The sequence below is a fragment of the Marmota flaviventris genome, chromosome 7 (genome assembly GCF_047511675.1).
Source record: "Marmota flaviventris isolate mMarFla1 chromosome 7, mMarFla1.hap1, whole genome shotgun sequence".
NCBI lineage: Eukaryota > Metazoa > Chordata > Mammalia > Rodentia > Sciuridae > Marmota > Marmota flaviventris.
This window is the reverse complement of record NC_092504.1, coordinates 88,807,100-88,831,017: the sequence shown is the minus strand read 5'-3', so window position 1 is coordinate 88,831,017 and position 23,918 is coordinate 88,807,100. Positions and strand designations below refer to the sequence as shown.

General features: G+C 35.4%; 1 protein-coding gene across 1 annotated transcript in view; it reads right to left on the bottom strand.

The window, feature by feature from the left end:
• The window catches only part of Col25a1 (collagen type XXV alpha 1 chain), a 460,559-nt gene that overhangs the window by 53,299 nt on the left and 383,342 nt on the right, over positions 1-23,918 (bottom strand). The window contains exons 13-18 of the mRNA XM_071614023.1: positions 23,350-23,403; positions 21,384-21,410; positions 18,935-18,979; positions 11,978-12,010; positions 11,574-11,609; positions 6,905-6,949 (exon numbers count right to left, since the gene is read on the bottom strand). Coding sequence (XP_071470124.1) covers positions 6,905-6,949; positions 11,574-11,609; positions 11,978-12,010; positions 18,935-18,979; positions 21,384-21,410; positions 23,350-23,403 — 240 coding nt within the window. The remainder of the gene's footprint in view (positions 1-6,904; positions 6,950-11,573; positions 11,610-11,977; positions 12,011-18,934; positions 18,980-21,383; positions 21,411-23,349; positions 23,404-23,918) is intronic.

Genomic DNA, 23,918 nt, shown 5'->3' with positions numbered 1-23,918 from the left:
ACACTGGTGATGCTGACTGCGTGTGGAGGGGAATGGAAGAGTGAAGGCAACCAAATTCAAAGTCATTGCTTGCAAATTTCACATCCAACTAAAAGGGGAGAGAACAGGAAAAAGAGGGAGAGAAGGAAGAGGAGAAGGAGCAGTGGAGGAATGTAGGGAAGGGAGGTGAAAGAGGAGAAGAGGGGAGAGAAGAAGTGGAAAGGAACTTCTCCTCTTAAGGATTCCTGTTCCTCTCTCCATTACCATAACCATGGAATTCAGATTTAATCTGCTTCCTCTTTATATTGTTGTTTTATGGTCCAGGAAAAGTCCATTTGGATTTACTCTTGGAGAAAATAAAAATATGAACAATATATTATCTACCTTAAAATAAGCACAGAACTATGATTTAACCAAATTCTGGGAATAAAAGATACACATTATTTATCAGAACCATTAACACAATCTTAAATTTTAATTCCTAAACCACAATGAACAGATGATACTCTGTTCTGCTACCTCAGCCACATGTTAACAGATAACTAAGTGACTGTCAGAGAATCAGAAATCTCAGTTCTTCGGTTTTAGTGAAATGGGAGTAATATGGCAGCAAATTCCAAATGAAAGAAAATTTGGTCTAACTTTCTGTCTTGTTCTGGATATTGCACCTGACTTCTTCTTGAGTTGTTTCATGAGTTTTTATCTATCAATCATTTTAAAAAAAATCAGGTCTCAGTACCAAGACTAGCCTACTTCCTTGGGCTGAGCAGGTAGAAAAGATGAATAATGGAGTAGCTATGATTTTGGCATCTAAACTGATGTTCAGGTACAGCAGAGGAAATGCTGTTAACTCAGGCTGATGCACAACAGAGGCCTGGTAGTCAACCGCTAGGAGTAGCAGCAAGAAATAGGAAGATTTGACACAGGGTGTTCATTTGAATCAAGTCTAATTTTAACAGCCAAGATGTGTAAAAATACCAAACCAAGTTTAAACAACAACAACAACCTAAAACATTAGTGAAATTAGAGATGCCTCTTCGTGTGACCAATCATGGAAGGCCTAATGGTTTCACACTGGTCTTACCAACTATAGCTAACCAACTGGGCAGCCACGACTTTGACCTTGTAGTATTAAACTCAGTGAATGTAAGTCACAGCAACTAATATGTACCGTATTTAAAAAATCATTCTATGTCCATACCAAAAAATAGTTTCATTGTGAGTTAGGGTATTTCATTAGGGTATATCTCTGTTTCTCTCTCCCCTTTCTTTTATTAGTTGATAATGTGTACACATAGAAAACTACAAGAAGAATTTACCATATCCATCTCTATAACATAGAAGAAAGATACCTGAAGACAAGATTTTGATTGAAACAACTTTTCCTCAACTCACTGCTATTACTTTCCAAAACAAACCTGAATATTCAATTGAAATAGCAGCTTTAATTCTATGTCTTCTGACCAAAAAATAAAGAGCAAGCAAGCAAACAAACACAGCACACTGACAACCACCATCTGTACCAAGTCCAACAGCAAAAAAACTGGTCTTCTATATTACAAAGTCAAGGGAAAGCTAGGACATTCTTTAGGAATGCACTCTTTCCGAATGCTAACAATGACTACCAAAGGTCTCATTAAGTCTTAAAATTCTGTAATAAAATCTTGACTATTATCTGTTTAAATCCACATTTAATAAATGGCAAGAAAGTATTTCAGATGACCTTATTTTATCTTTTAAATGGTCACTGGGACAGCTCACCCAACACTTTTGCCAAGTTTACATAAAGTATGCCCTTTATAAAGATGAGAAGAGTCAACAAATACTTAGATGGGATTATTAGTCAGGGTAATAAAGGAAAGAACAACTTCATTTATACAGAAATGGCTCACCAGGTGTTTCCATATTAACTTCCAGAACTTACCATCTGTTAAACAGAATGGTGGCCAGAAAGTCCTAACTGATTAGTTCTTGCCCCAAGAAAAATCTCTGGTTTTTCATTTATTACCATTTGTTTTATTTTTGTAAGTCATTATCAATTAGAGGAGCAAAAAATATTAATTTTTAGCCTGTCTAAAAAACTCTCTAATATACCAGCTTAAATCAAGTCATATTTTCCATGATATCTATTATTCCCAGGCAGATCCAACTTTATTTTCATTGCCCAAAAAATAGTCCAATGGGGCTTGACATATATGTACTGAGTTGCCTGGGTGCTAAAAGCATCGCCAGTAATTTTGATTAATGTGTCTTGACACTGAATGCATTAACCAAACAATAGTCTTCTTGCTTAAAAGCTAATTAGAATTCAAGTCAGCATGATACCTGCTTGTGAGGATTACAGCAATAACATTTGTTGTAATAAGAACCTCTAGGCATCCAGTTTGGGTAATGATTGATTTATAAAATTATTGAGAAAAAAAGAAGGAGGAAGTAGAATCTGTCCTTAAAATACTTATTTCCCTTAAGGATCAAATTTGAGTATAAATTAAAACATCCTGGTGGCTCTGTCAGAAACGAACTATAATAGCATATTTATTTAAAATCCAGAAAATATAACTTTTTTTTTTCTTAAAACAGGATTACATCATGAAAACACATTCAGAGTGTTTACTGGAGGTTTCATTATGGCTGCTAAAAATCTCTGATTTCTGGTTGTATGAGTTTCCTAATTGGATTCTAAATTACTCAACTTCTCAGATGAACTTTGTGCAAGCAGAAAGTAATTGTAAGTAGCAATAACTCAATGTTATTCTTTTAACTAGTATTTTTTTTCTTTTTTTTTTCTCTTCTAGGAATTCACTCCATATCCTATAGAACTTCCAAAATTTTCCTCTGCTATTTTTTAATGTTTTAAAGGAAGGATCCTCGCCTTCAGTGGATTTAGAAAATACATTTCTGTTTAGATTACTGAGCACTATACTTAAGAATGCCAAAGTGAATGTTTCTGCCACCTGTCAAAGTTAGATTTCATATGCTTTCACGTCAAAGTTGATTTCATATAACATGGTATAAAGAGTTAGTGACTGTCGCAGACCGCCCCCCTAGTCCTCAAGGTCTTGATCTAAATGTCAAATTGTCACTGATGTGGAAGCCAGAGTAAAACCATCAAGCTTAGAGGGCTGATACACTGTAAAAATTTCATTGCCACTAAATGATTTGTTTTTCTGATTTGATGTCATTTTTTAAAATGTATTATATCTCCCTTGCCATATGTATATTTTCCCCCCTAACTGACTTCCTGGGTGAGATAAACTGGTAGTATATGCTGAAAGGAAAAAAGTAAGCATCGAAAATCAATATTTGTGAATAATACCTTGGGTTGAGCATCACTGAAGTATTTTCATCATTACAGTATGTGTCAAGTTTTACATTTGCTCTACCTGTGAACAGTGTCAGGAGGGAACTTTGATAGTGTCATGTCTTATCCCTCGAGTCCTGTGCCCTTTCGTTCCTTATTCCTAGAATACACTTCACTAATAAGAAAGGGGAGTAGTATGACATCATGTGTCAGTAGAAAGTGGGTGTCTTACTGCTCCGAAGGTCATGTTAACCTATCACTGCAAAGGAGTTTTAAGTTTACATCTACTACCATAGAATATAAATGGCTGTATATTCTATAGGTTAATATTATTCACATAACAAAAGATCATATAGAACAGATAGATACATAGTCATTGTTCCCCATTTCCCCAAGAAAAATAACAATAGCCAACATTTATATTGTATTCACTATGTGCTTGGTGATACTTTCAGAGCTGTACATATATTAATTCATTTAATTCTCACAGTTTTCTGTATTGTGATCAATAATGATTTGCATCTTAAAAGGAAAATGAAGCTTAGAGAGATTACAGAACTTTTCCCAGATCATACACTGGTAAGGGGGAGAACCAGGATCTGCACACTGGTTGCTTGTTCTGAAGTTGCTGGTCTATGCTACTTAATTACTGGGGAAATGTAACCATAAGGGGTGAGCCATGTATTTACATTAAAAAAATAAGTGTAGGGAATGAAACAAAGACTTTGGTATTTAGAATCTTATCCTTTGATATTTGAAAAGCTAGTGATAATAAATTTTATCCTTTAAAATATTTGAAGACTTTTTCATACAACTAATTTTCTGAGCTCAAGTCTTATTCCAGAAGATAGATGTGTGCATGGTACATTGTACATAATTTAATTTTCCCAGCTGAACATCTTGACACTATATGAACCATGAATGCATGGAATAGAAATTCCAAATGTCTTCCACATGGTAAGAGGACTTTCAAATACTTGTGCAGGAAGCTTAAGAGAAGTTGGAAATTAAGTTACGCCTGCTCTTAGTGACTTTTACACTGTATGCCTATGGTGTTAGCACTTTCCTCTGAGTGGGACCCTGAGGTGATAGATGGATGAGTCTGCTGTCTGTATTTAGGTACTTTGCTCATTTCCTGAGAGCTGTGGAAGGCATGTGGATGCTCATTAAGTTTCCAACCATTCCCCGAGAGCAACAGGTGGTGAATCAAAGCTTCCCTGGTATGTCATGGCTGGTTTCCTCAATGTCTTAGAAATAACGGATGGCATTTACATGCTCTCTGTAGTACCAGCAGATAAGAAGGAGATGAATAGCAACAGGAAGTATTTCCAAAGCATAAATAAACACACAAGTCTAGCAAGATTATGACTAATGTTCCTGCTACCACACATTCTATATCCATACATAATGGTTTCATCTTTGAAATCCTTATACTCTTTTAAACTATGAAATCATGGTTAACTGTCCTAATTAGGGGTAAGGTAAATTAAAGGAATAAAGAACAGCCCAAGTTAATGAAACTGTATTATAAGATTATACTTTTTTAATTCAACATTTATAAATATCTAGTAAATACTAATGACCTTAATGTGTTCTTAAAGTGTCTCCTTTTCAAAATTACTTATTTATACTTGGCACTTACTACATTATAAGGCAAGCATACCTCCCATTTGAATTAGAGTGAGAAGACAAAATTTATTAAACAGAAATAGAACCTGGGATTTAAATCAAACACTGAATAGTCGCCCGAATGGTACTTGATAAATACATTTTAAAAAATCTCTAGTGAATAATAAAAAGAGTTTTTGTTGAGTAATAGCTTCTCACTATAGTTACTAGCCAGGGATAGAAAAACAAAAGAAAATATCAGAATTAGTATGGCTAGCAATTTCCTGTGACCTTGTAAATGCAAGCATTTACTGGAGGTAGCAAATCACCAACTACACTCCCAATCTGAAAAAGTTCAAAACATTCATACTAGTCTTCAGATGACTAGGGAAAAGCCAAAGATCCAGTGGGATATGGTTCATGAGAGAAATATAACATTAAAATAATTATACCAAATAGTAGTAATAAAGATCATATACATACACACACACATATATATACATATATGTACATAACATATACATATATGTGTATAAATGTATATATACACATTTATATATAACATATTAACATGGGTAATTGTACACAATAAATATGTATATATATTTTACTTTGGAGGGAAAAAAAAGGAATTCCTTTATTCTCATGTTCTTTCTTTTACCCAGAAGGTGCTGCAAGCTCAGGAGAAGGGACAACTAGATTTCAACACACCAAGGCTCCTGTAAGACGAGCCATGCTAGCGGCACAGCCCTGCTAACCCAGAGCACTTGCTGCAGGGGCTCTGCTTGCCCCTTCCAAATGCTCCTACTTTATAATGATTTATAATGCTACCAGGTTCTTTTTTAATTAATATCAACTATCAGTTTCTTAAATCTATGATATGATCTTATAATCACTTATAAAAGCTGCCATTTTTAATGAATGGAAGGCTGTAAAGAACTGCCATAAATTAACTCTGCAATATGAAATTGCATATTAATTTATGAAGTTATTTTTGCTAAATATCAAATGATAAGGAAGTGAATTTAACTTTTTAGATAAACTGTTGTCAGAGGATTTTTCACTGAAGAAGTCAAACACTTCTTTAATATACCTTTACATATATTAAAAGGACATCTGAACTTTTTGGATACTAATCTGAACACATCAAAAAAGAAACCAAAACCAAAATTTGAGTGCCAACCTAGAAGATACACTAGACTTATAAAATATTACATATTATGCCACATGATCTCTTGGAGTTCAAAAATTCCATCTAATCTAAAATAATATTCTTTATTTAATAAACTCTAAGCAGAATGTTCATAAAACAGTATACAGAACCCTCACACTGAAAGTAGAAATAATAATTTTGGATTGGACTAATGCATGCTAAATCTTTGGAACAGAACCATGTAAGGAAAAACATGCTGGCATCATGCTCCCCTATCAAATAGTTCTAAAATAGATTTTTTTTAATAAGCTGATTTTTAAAGGAGTCACTACAACTAAGGGAGCACAGCTTTACATTTTGTCAATTGCCACATGAAAACTTTTAAACAATTTGATTTGTACTTTGCACAGAGAAATATTGATGGGAAGTAGGAGCCCAAACATTTTAGAGGGATTATTATAGTGGGTGAATCATAAAAACAGCTGCCTAAATGTTTGATTTATAGGGATGTTAAGACTTCAATTCTGGTAAAAATCTGATAGGATCTTAAGAATAAACTTAAAATGTGAAGGTAAAGAGGCATTCTAGACTTTACAAAATTTATGTTTTCAAGTAAAGTGGCATTTACACTTATGTAAGGGGAATGATAGGTTAAATAGTGGAATATATAGTTCAGAAAGCAATGGCAAACTTTAAATCCCTGCGCTCAATTCTTAATTTAAAAAACTTAATTGGTTGAGATGGTTGTGGAGTAAAGAACAGCATTATACTTTTTAGTGTTCATTTTCCCCTGTTTCTCTCCTATTTGGGTGACTCTGATAATTACAGTTCTATGAAATCAAGACTATCAGTGCAGTATTTACCTTTATCCCGGGAAGTCCAGGAAGCCCAGGAAGCCCTGGTTCACCCTACACAGGAAAATCATACAGCATTATAGAATGATATTTGCTCAGTCATAGTATATGGAGAAAAACATGGCAAATGTTCCGAGCTGCATACTTTTGGCATATATAAATACATACAAAAAAAAAAAAAAACCTGTTTAGGTTCAAGAAGTCTAACGAGATGGTGTAGTTCAGTCAACTCTTGATTCAAGGATTGGGTGAACCCTTTGAAGATTTTTCAGGATTTTCCCCTCTTCATGTAGTTTACTGCTATTTAGCATCTCTATCAGAAGGTAAGAATGAGGAGTAAAAGGAAGAGGAACATCTATATGTTTCACTCTTTGGTAAATGGTTTGCTGGAGCTGTTTGCTGAAATGGGGATTATGCATGCACTTAAATAATGCCTCCTATTCCAGGACTCTCACCTCAGATAATCAAGAGTTGGCTGTATGAACAGATGGTCACATCACAGCAATATACATTAAAAGTATTGGTCACTTAAAAGTATAGTAAGATTTCCTTTCCATTCCTGAACGATGAGAGGATAAATAAATGGTTGAGATTGTACTTAACTCTGGTCTGTAGTTCTGACAATTGTTGAGTTGGGGCAACCGTGCTTAGAAGCTTAGGGCTAATGGTACCATGCAGCTGTTCCTGAATACAGGTCTGAGATTAAGTGGTACATATTGCATGAGCATACTGGAGTCAGGCTAAACCTTCTCATTTTCACAGAATTGTCTACATTATTTTAAGCACAAAGTATAGTGGCAAGAGGTTACATTGCTTAGAAAATCTCCTGAATTCCAATAAAGAAGCATAAAGGAACGACAGGAACAAATAAAAAAGTTTGCCCTGAGTTGGGAATGATAACTATGATTTGTGGAAATAACATCTGAAGATAAAAGAATCCATTCCATAACAGCCAGTTAGTGGGACAAAAATCATTCAAAATTACATAGGAACATCAATAAAGTGGGAGAAGGAGGTACTTCTTTAAAAGTATCTCATTCCTTTAAGAATACTCATTCCAAGGTAACTCTAACAAGCACAACCAGATTTTCCATTTTGAATATTAATACTTTCAAGTTATGAAGAGCCATAATTTTCTCTAGTCTTATTATGAAATGATTTCAGATACTGTTTATTAAACTGTGGGATTTAGACCAAAAAAAAAAAAAAAAAGACAATGATTTTCTTTATGGTTTAGGTTTAAGGTTTTTCAGGAATGCAAAAGAAAAACTATTCAGTCCAAAACTACATGAATAAAAGTTTGCATTATGAATAAGACTAAAATGAGATTAAGCCAGGAAAGAGAAAATGATTATTAAGAACTTGTTATTCCAAAGACTACTTGTCTGAGTAGATTAAACTTGACACAGTTACATTATACATTTGATTTTCTTTTCTCTTTCCCTTCCACCATTAAATTTAAAAGGCTCTGCTAGGAAAAGCTTGTATACACATTCTGCTGAAAACTCTTTTACTTTAAAAAAACAAAGCATAAGATTTTTGATAACATTTAATTGCAGTAGAATGTATAACCAGTAAAACTATGCATTGTTTTAGAAAAATCTACCAAAATTCATTTTGGATACATTGCACCTGAAACAGTGGTGGTAATATATAGGTAATAACACAATTTTTCAATAAGAATTATCATCTCTCCATTAAAAGTATAGTAAATGAACATACATAATAAACAAACACATACTCCTATTTTCTAATAATAAGAAAGATGTATAAAACATCATGAAATATCTCTTAATGTAAATTAGAGATACATTGAGACTTGAGCATTCAGCCTTTCTCTACATCATATTAAATGTATATACGTATGTGTGGTAGGTAGAAAATATCCTTTTTAGTAAAATATATTTTTGAATCTCATACTTCACAGTCTTGAATTTTTATAAACTGACCTTTCCAAATTTATATTTACTTTGTGTAACTAGCTCACATATGAAAGAATATATTTAACATTATCCTTTGTGGAATATCTCTTGACATTTTTAGGAATACATTTCTTCCTGTATAATTCTCCATCTTTAAACTATGAAAGCTCATCTTCCAACTAAGGGATAGTGTTCAGCAACTTCTCCATCTTGTCTGTGCCTTGGCTCAGAGGCTTCTTTCACTGAGTTCTTGGGCATGTAGCCGGTGGGTCAGAATTAAGAATTAATTTGTTATTTCATTCTCAAAATACTTGTTCAAGAGATAAGTCTTTACACATAAATCTTGTCCTTTAGATTCTATTCTTGCTTTCCCTTTTACTCTTCACTCTCCATTGAGAGATCCTCACAATTCGGACTCTGTTTCCCTGCTCATCCCTGCGACAGGGCCCTAGACTTCTAGGGAGAGTTCTGGGGTGAGATCCCTTCTGATGGGAAATCAAGTGACTTGATTTTACAATAAAAACATATGCTTTAAAAAGCTGTAGAGACATTAGGTAGAAAAGAGCTCTGTGATGAAATGCAATGCCTATTTTACAAATCTACACATTCACTCTACAAGCCTATGCACACTCCAACTCACATGCCAATCACACACTCCACTGTTGAAGCTATCAAAGAAAAAAATCCAATGAAATCATTCCTCCATTATGAATATGGAACTAGATGTCACACAGTGGGCTTCCTGCTGGGCTTATACTGTGTCATGACAATTTGTACTTTTCTGGGAATGCCCTAAATTTAGGGGCATTAGTGCCATTGAACTCACAGTTCTGTAATGTGAGAAAAATGCCATGGAAGATCTCTAGAACTGACCCTGTACTCATTTTAACCTGAGCACCAAGCATGGAAATCTTTACTTTTAAATCAACCTTGGGATAAGCATTGCCAACTGACGATATCAGACACAGAAGTCATATTGGGAAAGTGAGATTGTATCAAAGGGTAGAATTTGGTCATTTCAGGACACATATTAACTAAGAAGGGTTGTAAGATTTTAAATGAATCTACCCTCTTCCAATGTAACCCAAAACTGATTTTTTAATGAAATGCAAAGGAAATCCAATGTTTCTATGTGTAAACCTAAAAGCTTCCAGAATTAGTCTAAATTTGATTTCTAATTAATCATGATAAGGCAATGTTTTATTAAGAAACTGAAGATCAATTTGGTTCTTCCACTCTGAAAAAAAGTGAACCCTATACAATATTATAGCAGAGTTTCTTTTGGCTTGTATTTTAGAGACACAAGAATCTTGCAGACATTTCTTTGAGCAAATCACAGATTTGTAGAACAACTGAAACATAGACTTTAATTTGTAAAGACTAAGGGACCTAAAATTAGATCATCTGAGAAGATTAATTGCCTTTTCAAAACAAAGCAGACCATGGATCTCTGACTGTATCACTAACTCCAAATTTTTAAAATGAAGATCAGAAGAATAGGAATTAAACAGTAAAATTTGCAGAGTTCCTTTGGGCTCTTTGGAAAAGCCTCAAATTTACCTGGAACTGGGCCTGATGAATCATTACTCTGAGATTCTTAGTTTCAAAAGAAAAATATGTCTTTAAATTAGAGAAATGTTAAAAGAATATGAGAGACCTTTTCATAAATTACTTCCATCCTAAGTTCTTTTTAAAAATAAAGCTCTCTCGATGACTTTAAGAATGTTTGAGACATAGCAAAACCATGGTTTGCATGCCTTAAAGTTCCAAACTACTATAATGGAATTTATTCTTTCTTTCCATTTCTACTAATGAAATAAATTATATATTTTTGTTCCTTTTTTTTTTTTTTTTTGCTACCACATCAGCTACTGATGGACAAAGGCAGAGAAATGATCTTAAGAGATTTTGCTTAATGTGGAATTCACATTTCCTTGTTAGCTACATCCATTTGTTATCTGAAATCCAAGTGCACTGGGCACTGATATCCAGATGCTCAGACGATAAACTGCTAACACTTGTTTCCTGCCTCAGACTCAGAGGAGAATATGAATCTAAACATAGTCACTGTGTGTTCTTTAATGTGTTGCTCAAGTGAAACAACAAATGATAATCCAAGCTATAGTTAGTTACATTGGTGTGGCTAGTGTCTCTAATTAAATTTTAGTTTTTAACAAATTTAGTTTGCTAACGCAATAAGAAAGACACAGGTAGAGTTGCATAAAAAATGTCAGAAGGAAAGTACTGGCAATGAACAGAAAAGGAGTATAAATTTTAAAGATCTGTCCAGCACTCTCTATTAAGTCAGTTTAGTAAACACTCATTTCTTCTCATGAAAGAAAGACACATGCAGATTACCTTTAAACATGCAAGATAAGTTGCGGGAGTCCAACCCAACAGATCTTTGTTAGTTTCAGACAGCTGAGTATATGTAGATTTTAGTTCATAAAACATCCTTTTACAAGGACAGATTTGTTTTCACATTTTGCAATGATTAGCATCAAGACTGTTTAAAATGCAAAATGAGGCTTAGCATGTAGCTCAGTGGCAGAGCACTTGCTTAGCATGCAAAAGGCTCACTCTGGGGTCAATTCTCAGCAACACAAAAACAAAATAGAAAAATAAAATAAAATGTACACCAACCAATAACACTCTGTATGCAAAGCATGAATGCTACATCATTTTGCAATAATCATTTTCATGTTATGTAATGAATCATAATTATACAAAGAACACACTGGAGATAGAGATATTACCTTTTGCCCTGGACGACCAGATTCTCCAGGTTCTCCCTGGACAAAGGAAACCAAAGGTGAAAAGAGCAGTCTTACAAGAATATTCTAAAAACTTTAGACCTCTGGGTACTTTCACAGAGATGGCCCAAGCTCCTTCTTGATCATAAGTCTTGACCACAAGTAGACTGATTTAATGTAAATCCACATTTCATAAAACCATTCAGAAAGGGAAAAGAAGTCAAGCCCACTTATTTAAACTTCATTGTATTTCCCACAAATATCCCTGTTGTGTTTGGAAGCTGATTATCGAGGTAAATAGGAACAGAACAATAACCGTCAATGTGGTAAAAGGGGAGAGAAAGTAGAGGCTTAGAAAATCAAAACTGTGATCCCTGTGGTACAAACACTTGCATGCCTATAGTTACCTTAATTCCTGCAGCAGATGATCCAGGGTCACCCTAAAATGAAACCCATGAGAGGTTATGCCACAAGTTATGGAAAGAGGAAACACTGCACACACCTAGAGGCTGTTATTGACATGGACACTCAAAGGGATTCCATGACCGACAGACCTAACATGCTCCATGAGACTTTATCCCAGTACATCAGCAATTAAGATGGTAATGATGTCTAAGATAAACAATGCACTTCCTACAAACACAGCTTTACCTTGAATGCAAACTATATCAGGATTATATTCCTTGAAGCAAGTACAATGATAGAAATGTGAATCTCTTCCCTTGATACAGTGCTAAAAAAAAAAAAACCATTCTGGAGCAATAAAATTACAATTTAGGGATCTGGAATGTTCTGTTTTCTCTATTTCTGGAGTTTATTAATGTCAGTAGCCATCATTTACAGGGAGCTCTCTGGCCCTTTAGTTATTGGAAAGTCAAGGTTCAGCGGATGAAGTCAAAGGGTTAATGATGTCGAGCTGGAAAAGCCGCGCAGCAGATCAGCAGATCCGTTTGTTTTCCTCATGAAGCTCTGTCGCAGTTGCAACCAGCATGCTTTTCCCAGCTTTACACTTATTTCACTGTAACTCGGTCACTGGGAAGTTACAGGATGATGGATGACTTGTGGGTGATGGGGACACAAGTAAGCTCTGAGACAGTCTCGAGACAGAATCTGGTGTTTTAAAAGGCACCGTGTTCCATCCAGACTTTATAGAGGGGCCCTTCATTTGTTTCTAAACCTGCTGCATTATAAATAAGCAGAGGGGCTCATGGAGAGAAGAGTATGGAGGATAACTGGGGATGAGGTCAGCCAAGGGCCTACATGTTCAAACTCCTTTTAGCCCTCTATTCCATGAACATGCTAGGAGGACAAAGATAAGGAGAAAACTTAGTTGTCTGAGATTGTCAAGAAAAGAGAGAGCCACAGGAGGAAGCACATCTCAGGATGTCCTCAGCTGACTTGTCTGTACAAATGCTCATGCAGCTCTAGGGGTCTGTTTGCTTGTTCTAGATTCCAGAAGCTGCTCATCAATCTCTTTTAGAGATGGAGATAGGCCTCGGGCCTCTGTGCATGGGGTAATTGTCCTCCTCCCTCATTTCCTCGCCCTTCTTTCTATGTGGCACCATCTCTTTCTTCAGATCTGGGCTTAAATGGCTTTGCCTCAAAGAACCCTTCACTGACCAGCCTAGGCAGATCTGACTGTGTAAGGTTACTCTCTGTTCACGTCAGCACAGCTTGCTTTGTAGCTGCCTGCTTATGGTTTTTGTGTATTCAATGTCTATCCTTCCTTTAGACAGTCAGCTGCATATGAGCAGATTCTGTGCTTTTATTCACAGATACCTGGCCATAGGATGTGCTCAATACATAGTTGGGGAAATGATGAACAAATCTTAAAAAGATTTTTTTTTTTAAACAGATCAGCAGTCAAGGATCAAAATGAAAAAAAAAAAAAAACTTTTAGGAAGGAAAAAAGAAAACTTAGGAAGGAGAAGGAAATAGTAAATTAGCTTGTTGAGGAAAGAATATATATGAGTTTCTTGGACATCTGTAATTGCTATTACCTAAGGAAAATATTAAAATGTGGCTAAACAAAGAAGGCGAAGACTCTGAATCCTGTCTTTCTGTACAATGATACTCCTTTTCTTCCCAAGCATTAACATCCAATTGAGTTCCAAAGGGGAAGCGAAATAAATGTGGCTAATAAAACAAAACTTATTTCTATTTCTACAGAACACAGTCTGAAAGCCATCAACACTAACAAAGCAGGTTTGCAACATTTTGTGTAATAAGACCTTTGAATGCATAAAAGCAATTTTGGCTTCACAAAGTTCCTCCTTTCATCTTGTTTTTGCCTTAAAAAACTATAGGCAAATATTATTGGCATGGGCAAATATTATTATTTCCATTTCGTAGGTGAGAATGTTGAAGCAAGTAGACGCAAAGTGAATTTGGGGCTTCCTAAATCTACTGCCACGTTCTTTTTGTTAGAATAAGAAAGGAATTGTTGGCTCATTTCATTTTGACAACAGGGCATAGAGTAAATTTGTAAATAATAGGAAGTTGCTTGTTTTAATTGTAGTTTCTTACCAGTGTTTTAATGAAAAGTGGTTAGATAATCCACTATATGACAATAGAGACTAGATTTAATTCTCAAAGAAAGTGGCTGAAGAGAAAAGGGCAACTTTCTGAAGGGCTGGTTTCCTTGAGAAATCTGAGAAGTTTCATTTGATGGACAACTAAAAGTGATATATTTTTTTTTCTCTTTTTAAAGATTTAGAACTGTGAAATCTCCCGGAATTTTTATAACTTTTAAGTGGGAAGGCAACTGCTGGAAGACATTCATAAGTTCAACATTTTAAAGGATAATGCTGCAAGTCATGGAAATAATATGTGTTTATAATCCTCCTCTCCCAAAGTGAAAATGAATACGGGATTAAAGTAGAAAAAAACCCTCCAACTATGTCTTTTTTGTGTGGGGGTGGGGTACCGGGGATTGAACTCAGGGGTACTTGACCACTGAACCATATCCTCAGTCCTATTTTGTATTTTATGTAGAGACAGGGTCTCACTGAGTTGCTTAGTGCCTCCGTTTTGCTGAGGCTGGCTTTGAACTTGCACTCCTCCTGTCTCAGCCTCCCAAGCCCCTGGGATTATAGGTGTGTGCCACTGCCCCCAACTATGTCTTAAGTATACTCCTAGCTTCATAAGTTGACTGATTCACAGAGAGAAATTTCCATAGGATAAGTCACAGATGGGGAAATACTGGGAAGATATCAGATATAAATATGCTTTGTTTGTGATTATTTTCAAATATGCTGAGTAACTAATTGTAATAGTTACAATTAGATGTGCTAAAAAAGCATATGTAGATATACAAAATGAATGTGATGATTTATTGATATAATTCATTCACTTATCCCATAGAAACTTAATAGAGCACCAAATATGTATCAGGCATGTTCTGGAATCAGGGATTTAGGGAGCTGAGGAGACAACACAGAACAATGCAGTTACAATCCCTGACCTTGTTATACTGTATATATGATTAAAAAATTATTTATTGAAAAATATTTTCTTATTCTTTCTATTTTAAAATCCAGGACAGGAGGGGCTGGAGTTGTAGCTCAGTGGTTGAGCACTTGTCTTGCAAGTAGGAAGCACTGGGTTTTATCCTAGCACCACATAAAAACAAATAAAGGCATTGAGTCCAAACACAACTAAAAAAATTAAAAAGAAAAAAATTCAGGACAGAAAAAAACTACCATGTTAGGAAGATTCCGTTTCACTGTGTACATACAGAAAATGTGATAAGCAAATGCACAATACAGGAACAATTTTATCCATTCAATGAGAATATGAAACAGTTCAAGAGTAAAAAAATACTAAAATTTTTCATTTACTAAAGGAATAAATTCAATATTTATTACCTTCTAACTATATGCTAGGACCTTGGACTAGTGATGGGAATAAAACAGTCTAGCTGTTTTTGTTTTGTTTTTTTCTTTTTCCATGAGCTGTATTAAAAATTGGAAATTTTAGTAAACCACAAAAAGGATTGTGAAATGAATTCTAAGGAGCTCTGCTGGAACAAAGAGTAGATGACCTAACCAATCCAGAGGAGGATGAAAGGTTGCCCCAGTGAAATGATTTCTAAATTCAGTTTTCACTGTATTGAAGAATGACTAAGATTAGAAAATGAAAAAATGGAGGTGAGGATTTGGGGGGAGGAGGTCAGAGAGCAAATGTTGGCAACAGTGGCAAAGAATAACATGAGCTAAATTAGAAAAAAACAAAACAAAACAAAACCAGAACTGATTGTTGTGGGAATATCCACAGAGATAGGACTTCAGGTGTGATTTCAGGAAGAGACAATAATTTGGTTGGTAGCTCCAAAATGACGTTACTTCTGCAAAGGCTCAGAGGATGCAAATCAAAGATGGGAAGTGAATGTAAAATAAGAATACAGTGTGTTCGTAGTAAGAACTGAAGAATGAAGAAACAGATAGTCAGTGCCAAGAAAATGCATGTGGTGATCTTTCCCAGCAGATAAAAGGGTGAAGAATTGTGTGACACGGTCAAACTGTTCACTGGGATGCATAGACATCTACTTTCAAGTGGGTGAAAATAGATAAGAAATCCATTTGTACATTTGGTTGTGGGATTAACACTCAAAAGAGTTGAACACAACCACCGTAAACCTTCCCATAGTAACTCCACACATGATTAAAACCAGTCTTTGGCAAGTTGCTCCTAAACCTGGAGTATACCGTAGTTGCTGACCACAGAGAAAACCCAGCCCAGTGGCTTTTATATTATAATTCCACAACATTTCCAGATGACCAGTCTGGAAAGGCTTAGATTGCTTTACCATCCAAAGGCACTGAGTTGGATCAAAAAGAAAAAAAAATATCCTATTAAAGTGAATCAGTCAATGATGTAATTTACTACATCAATGGCAGAAAAGGAGCATTTTAAAAAATTTTACATCTCAAACTTGGTAAATGATGAATGAGTTTTACATAGTGAACACAAAGGCCACAAGGAGAGTGTTTCCAACATGCTGGAAACAAATTATATGACAGAAGCAGGAAATGTTTAAAAAACACATCAAAAATTATATTCCAATTACAGCATTCTTGGGATGAATGCTACAGGTCAGATTACATATTATACGTGTTACAGATTCCTATTTACAATCCCCTGTTTAGACCCATTGAAAGTTTATAGAAATGATTTCCATTCTAACTGAGGCATTTCTTGTTCTTAATTTCAGCTGACTAGTAAAACTTTTTTTATATTAAAAAAAAAAAGAAAAACGACCAATCTTGTTGATTTCTAGTTCCATGTGGTAAGAAAAGCTAATATTTATTGAAAGTTTATGATGTGTGAGTCAGTATGGTAAATGATTTGCATTAATATATAAAGTAAGAACAGTATTCCTTTGAGATAACTTGGTCTTTTCAAAGAAAAAAGTTGCCACCCTATTGTAAAATTAAATTTCAAAACGTGTGATTAAAGAAACAAATATTGACCTATGTTCCAAAGATGCAGCTTTAAAAATACATCTTCTAAAGCATAAAATCCTCTATATAAATCCAAATAGGCAGAGTTCAGACTTGGTATACACTTTTTCACTTGAAGAAATTGCTCTGTGTAGAATATTTCCTTTCTTTCAGGCAGAGGTTGGCAACAGTGGCCAAATCCAGTTGGCCACCTGTAAGGCCCTTGAGCCAAGAATAGTTTTTACAATTTTAAATGGGTTAAAAAGAAAAACACCCAATATTTCATGACACATGAAAATTATATAAGAATAAAAGCTCTGTGTCCAGGAATAAAGTTTTATTGGAACACAGCCACACTCATTGTTGACATGTTGTCCGTGGCTGTGTTCACGCTACAGCAGAGCTGAAGAGCTTATGACAGAGACCATATGGCCCGCAAAGACTTAAAATATTTATTTTCTGGCCCTTTACTGAAGAAGTTGGCTGACCTCTGCTTTTAAGAAGAACCAAGAAAATTAAACATAACATCACCTAAGTTTATACATTTAGGGTTTCAAATTTTGATTTTGAGAGTAGTCGGCTGCTAACCTTGGCCTCAAATGCACCAAAGAGTTTCATGTCATCTGATGGCATCATGGTACTTAAAATTTGGCAGATCAATAGAATGGGTCTCCATCAGTGGAACAGATGTAGGGTGAATTTGTACTGCAGGGAACATCTGGAAATGTGTGGACATGTGTCTTTGTTGCAACTCAGGGGTGCCACTGGCATCTAGCAGGTAGAAGTCAAGAGTGACTGAACATCAGCACTCCTACAATAGAGAATTACCTGGCTCAGAATGTCAATAGTGCAGAGGCCAAGAGACCCTAACCTGTAGTTTCTTGTAGGAAACTAAAAGTCCTCTCTAACCTCTAGACTGTTCCTCAAATACAAACACAATTGTGGTGACATAGATTCAACCCCACTCCATGCTATATTTACATTAATATTTATGAGAAGAAAGATAATTCTTTTTTTGTTTTATGAATATGTTTTTATGACTGACCATTACCCATCTGTACTATAATAACTTCTAAAGTTGAATGTTTCATTCTCAACTATAAGCCTAAGTAAATAATGCTTTTAATCACCAATTTATTTAGCCTGATTTATGCTAAAAATTCACCTGATTCTATTTTAGATTTGGTTTCTTGAAAGATTTTCTTGATCTTAACATGGTCAAGGTGAAGTGAAATATCAAGGTCAGAAACGTTCTGATGTCAGATGTCAAAGGATGAATCCAAGCAAATGCTACAATGATGGAGCGGAAGGAAAAAAGAGGGAGGCAAGAAGACAGACCATGGACCACTGCACTATACCTGCAGATCATGGTTTAAAAGGCAAGGGGAGGAGAGAGACAACAGAGAGACAAAATACACAGATTTAGTGGGTTCCACGTCGAGGCAAATTTTCAAGATTGCTTTAAAGGATGTAATCAGGGGATATTCATTTATAATCAAACTTTAAAATTTCATACCAATCATCTGACATGTTCTCTCCTTAAATTGGGACAAACTAAGTCACTTTAGGAACTCTATGTTATAGCCCTGTGTATAAAGGGAGCATTCAGGACAAGTCTTTTTCTTCCTTGAAAGCCACATTACTGGAACTTAGCTATGCATTTTCTAGCATTCTGGATACATTGTTTTGCTTTCAAATTATTTAAATTTGTGGGAAAGATTCAAATTAATCACTTTTTTTTAATAAATCACACATTTAAATGTCTTTTAATCAAATATTTAAATGTCTTCTAATCTTAGAGAACTATCTCTGATCTTATGTTAGGATACTCTGACGCATTGCTCTCAAAACCTCCCATTTTCATACACACGAAATAACAGTTTTGCTCCTACGAATGCCCTTTCATATCTCATAAAACTGTACCTTTTCGCCCGTGTCACCTTTGGGGCCACTTTCTCCGGTATCTCCCTGAGGAGGGGAAAAAAGTGAGACATGTAAGACATATTGGTGCCACAAAACAAAGAGTAGTTTTCATTCAAACACACCATAGAAAGAAATCTGTTGCAAATGTTCTACAGAGGTAATGTACTTTTACCTGACCAGCTGCCTGATTTCAATACAATTAATTTTATTACAATGAAATGGCTGAACAGTTTTAAACTCATAAGATTAACAAGGAAGCAGTAATTTATCAGTCTGCCTTTTAATAGCATATTTGGACATTTAAGCCTCTTCGATCTGCTTCTTTTCTCCTCTGCTTAAAGCTCCTCTTTAATGAAGTCTTTTTTTTTTTTTCCTGACAGTTCTCTTAGTAAGTCATGCTACTCATGTCTTGCCACCTCAGTATTCTTCTCTGTGCCACACCTACCCCTGGACTCTCAGCCTCTCTTTTCCCTTTTGTTAGTATAAATTCTACCCTCTCTTCAAACCAATCTTAGCTCTCCAGGGCCTCAAAATGCATGACGGGGCTTTCAAAGCTTGTGGACTGAGCATTTATTTATTTGGCACTACATCATACTCTAGATCTTTTGTGCAAACACAAAAGAGTTGCACTTGTGAAATGAAAGTTTACATATTTTATTAGAAAACTATTTTTATAAATCCTAATAAAATGAGTTTGAGGAGTTTATGCTTTGATATTTTTAAGTCTTCTTATGCTTATTTCCTGGTATCTCCTTTCTACCCACAATGCAATGCCACTGGGGGAAAAAGAATTCATTTATGCTGTATGCTTTGCCTCCTTAAATTCTGAATTCTTGAATCTAAGCTTTACAGCATAGCATGTTCAAGGGGAAATGTCATGGATTTGGAGCTAGGACGAGAGTGTCCAGCTCTGGCATTACTGGGCGGATGAAATTCTCTTAGCATCCAGAGTCTCTTGTGTAATGTGAGGATAAGAACACTTTGTGCAACTTTAATAAATAAGTGACATCCTGTGTGTAGAGCAACTAGGGCATATCTGGTATATTCCAGGCCATTAGTGAGAGCTGCTATGATAACAATGCACAATTGTTCATGTGTTCCACAGGGTGGAATGCACTGCTCTCCAGCTTTGTAAGAGGTTCACCTTTCCATCATTTAAAGAGTTCCTCAAAATAAGAGGATAGTTTCTTGGGGCAGAGGAAGTAGAAGAGGGAGATTCCATTTTTTCCCTCCATGTTTTCTTTTATTGTTTTAAATAAGCATGAAATTTACGGTGATACTCTACAGTGGACTGTGCGAGATGCTGACACCATCTGATGAGACTCCAGAAGGATGCTGCCATTATTCCCTCTCCCTCCTGAATTTCAACACAAAACAATCACCTGATGACTAATTAATTTTAAGTTAATTACCATGAACTATTTGATGCCAAATAAATGTAATCTATTATGAGGGGACTTTGACAGGCAGTTTATTTGTATGTTTTTTAAAAAATTGTAGAAAATCCTTTTATTAAAAAACAAACCTAATTAGGTTTGAGTGGTTATTAAGATAAGGGTGTGACTGAGCTGTCCTTTCATGAAATTGCTTTTACACACCTCTATTTTGTTCCATTTAAATATGTTTTTTCCCTTTTTTCTTTACAATGCTTAAACATACAGTTGCATTAAAGAGTGTGTGTGTGTGTGTGTGTGTGTGTGTGTGTGTGTGTGTATTTTATCTTTAGATGAATTTCTTTTGAGCTTAGGGGTTACAATATTAACTTATCAGAAATATCCTAACACTTAGGAAGAGTATAATGTAAAGTGATGGTTGTTTCCCACTCAGCACATTCTCAAGCACTATTAAATAGCATGAGAACCAGGAAAATAAGCACCACCATATTCACTGAGAGTCGAAGTCATCAGGGTGGGCCCAAAGGTAGTAAGGAAAGGAGTCTAACAGAAATTGAACATGCAGCAACCTGCTTCTCCTTTTGTTTCTCTTTCTGGTTTTATGAGAATTCTTTGTGGGACAACTTTCAGATAATTGTTGCAGGTAAACCATCTGTATCCCTTTAACCTCATACCCAAGAAGCCGTAGAGAGAGATGTAGATGCTTAGAAGAGTACTGGCCTGGCATTAGCAAGTGAGCATAAGAGTGATTTTGTACGCCTAGGGAGTTATGAAAGCCATTTAAAGTCTGTCATAGGAGTTTCAATTTGCTCCCCTTTTCTCCATTTCTTTAAATATTTTACTCAAATTTTGCTGTACACAAGAATTACTCTATTTTCTTCTTTCCCCAATTAACAGTTTAAAAACAGACAAATGAATATAGTTATTAACTGTCCCCCACCCCCGTCTATCATATCTGTCTGTATGTCCATCCATCCATCATCCCTCCATCCATTCATCCAGTTCAGCTGGGTACTTCTTGGGAGGAAAAAAGTTAAACACAGGTAGAATCATACCTTTTCTCCTTGTTCTCCAGGTTCTCCCTGAGCAAAAGAACAAAGATTGAGTAACATTAAATGACAAAACACCTAATTAAATAACATTGAACAAACCAGATATTGAACACATTAGGTGAATTATGTATGGTACTTTCTTTTTTGTTATATATAGTTTCTATAGGGAAAAAAAAGGTATGATGAGTTTCCTGCAGAACTGGGTATGGATATCAATACCATATGTACTCTTAATTCTTGGCTTTTACAGAAATAAAGACATGTGCAGTGTTTCAAGATGATCCAGGCACAGGCTGGGCCACTGAGGAGCAGAAGTGGGTGACAGTTCAGTATCTGGAGAGACTTCTTAATCTGCTGCTTTTTATTCTGTCCAAACTCTAGCATGTCCTTCCACAAAACCCTTCACACAAAGCATCTCCGGGTGTGAGGATTATTCCAGGGACTGGAGTTCCAGTGTGGTTCACCAATCTGTCTTTTCCTAACAGGATCATAAACCTGAGATCCTGAACTCAGACCCCTTCACAGTGTCACATACTCCCTCTAACTGTTGATAACTAGCATTTTCTAGTTGAGGGATATTTTAGGAGGTACGAGTTCTTTCAAGGAAGACATTAGAAAGGGGCAGAATTTCAGTGAGTTTTGAAGAGATATCCTTAATTGAAATGATGACCGCAAAGACACGAAAACTACAATGCTCTGAAAAGAATTTCATTTTCACTTTACCCAGGAAAGGACAGGAGATGGAGTGGGAAAGTTCTAAAGTCCATCATACACATTATGATAATATTTCCAGCTGAAAAGATTGAGGGTTGCCATGAGATGAGACTGCTTTTTAAAAAATGGTATAAGGCAATTATTGTGAGGTTTTTTGTTTTTTAAATGAAAATATAACCTACTCTAAAAGTCAGTTTGAAGGCAAGACCCTTTTCATTCTCCGGAACTCAACCTGAGCCTTTGGCTCTCTGAATCTCTGGCCACCTTCACTTTGAAACATCCGTCCTGATGTCGGGTCGCTAGGCAACACAAGAATAGCACTGTGAATATGCATTAAGCATTAACTCCCATCATTTGGCTTTTTAACATGGAGCAAGAGAGGGAAGAAGACAGGAAAACGACTATAGTCCCAGAAGGCACATTTTCTTCCCTCCCCTGCAGGACAAAGGACAGGTCTATAAATTTTAGATCTGTCTGAGGCGCCTGTCAATAGCAATGTGATCTGTAAAATCAGCTGACAGGCATCTGTGGGTAGGGATACGCACCAGCACAGCTGATGGGATTAGGCATTAGTTTTGTACTTCAAGGGATGTTCACTCATCAAAGGATTTGGGATTTGTCTGCCTGTTTGGTTTAAACTAAATTGTCACCAATCTTTTTATATTTAACAGATTCATTTGTTCTTTAAGAAACAAAGAAAACATGTGATCCAAAAAAAATCTTCGTTACATTTTTTCCCTATTTAGTAATTCAGAGCTACATTCATTTTTAAATTTTTACATGCCACATCTTTATTCTGCTCTTCATCTGATTAACTGGTTGTGTTGAGGAGAAGCTGAAGGTGGCCGATCTTGAGGAAAAGCCACAGTGGCATAGCGAACATCATCTTTAGGAAGGTTTGTAAATATGTATATGTTAGGCAGTATGTAGGGGACTTATGTTTTTATATGCTCATGAAATGGTAAAATGACAATAGTCATATTGAAATAGGGGTTTTCTTATGTTAATTATCCCAGAATTAAGATTTTAGACAATCATATCCTATTTGTTTTTCTGCCTTTTTAACTTAACAGTAATAAAAATCACAAATATAATTTATTCATTAGTCACAAAGTTCTATACTGTAGCATATTATACTATTGACAAAAAAATTCCACCCGAGTGCCATCAGAAGGATATAAAAAAAATTGTGATAGCTACAATCTGATGGAAATCCATGAGTTGAATGATTCTTTTTGGCTTTATTTGTACTAACCTTTGGCCCCGGGATTCCATTCTGTCCTACTGCTCCAGGCAACCCAGGCTCACCCTCAAAATGAAAAACAGATATCACTAAGTAAAACAGACAAAATCAGCACATCAGGTAGCTAGAGGAGGTAACCATTCAATAATGCTGTAGAAAAAGAGAAAAATGACTGTTACTGTAATCACAAGTTAGCTTATACAATCCAAAATTCTATGTGATAGAGAGCAAGGTATATAACAGGATTAATTAATTTATTTTTTATTTTATAATTATTACATAATATAATAATTGTATTATTTTTATCAGTAAGAAAGATGAAGGGACTGACCCATGGAGTTAATATCTAGCAATGGTACTAGGTACAGCATATACATCATATAAGTACTGGTTGAATGAATAAAAGATCCTTGAAAATATAAGACACTTAAGATGGAGAACTTTTAAGAGATTAGCTCACAAAAACAAAGATTAAATCATAATATTTTCATATTAGATTTAATCAAATGAACATTTGTAAATCTAAATCTTGAAGAAGACACATCTTTGAATACCGACTTAATGTATTTAGACACATTTGA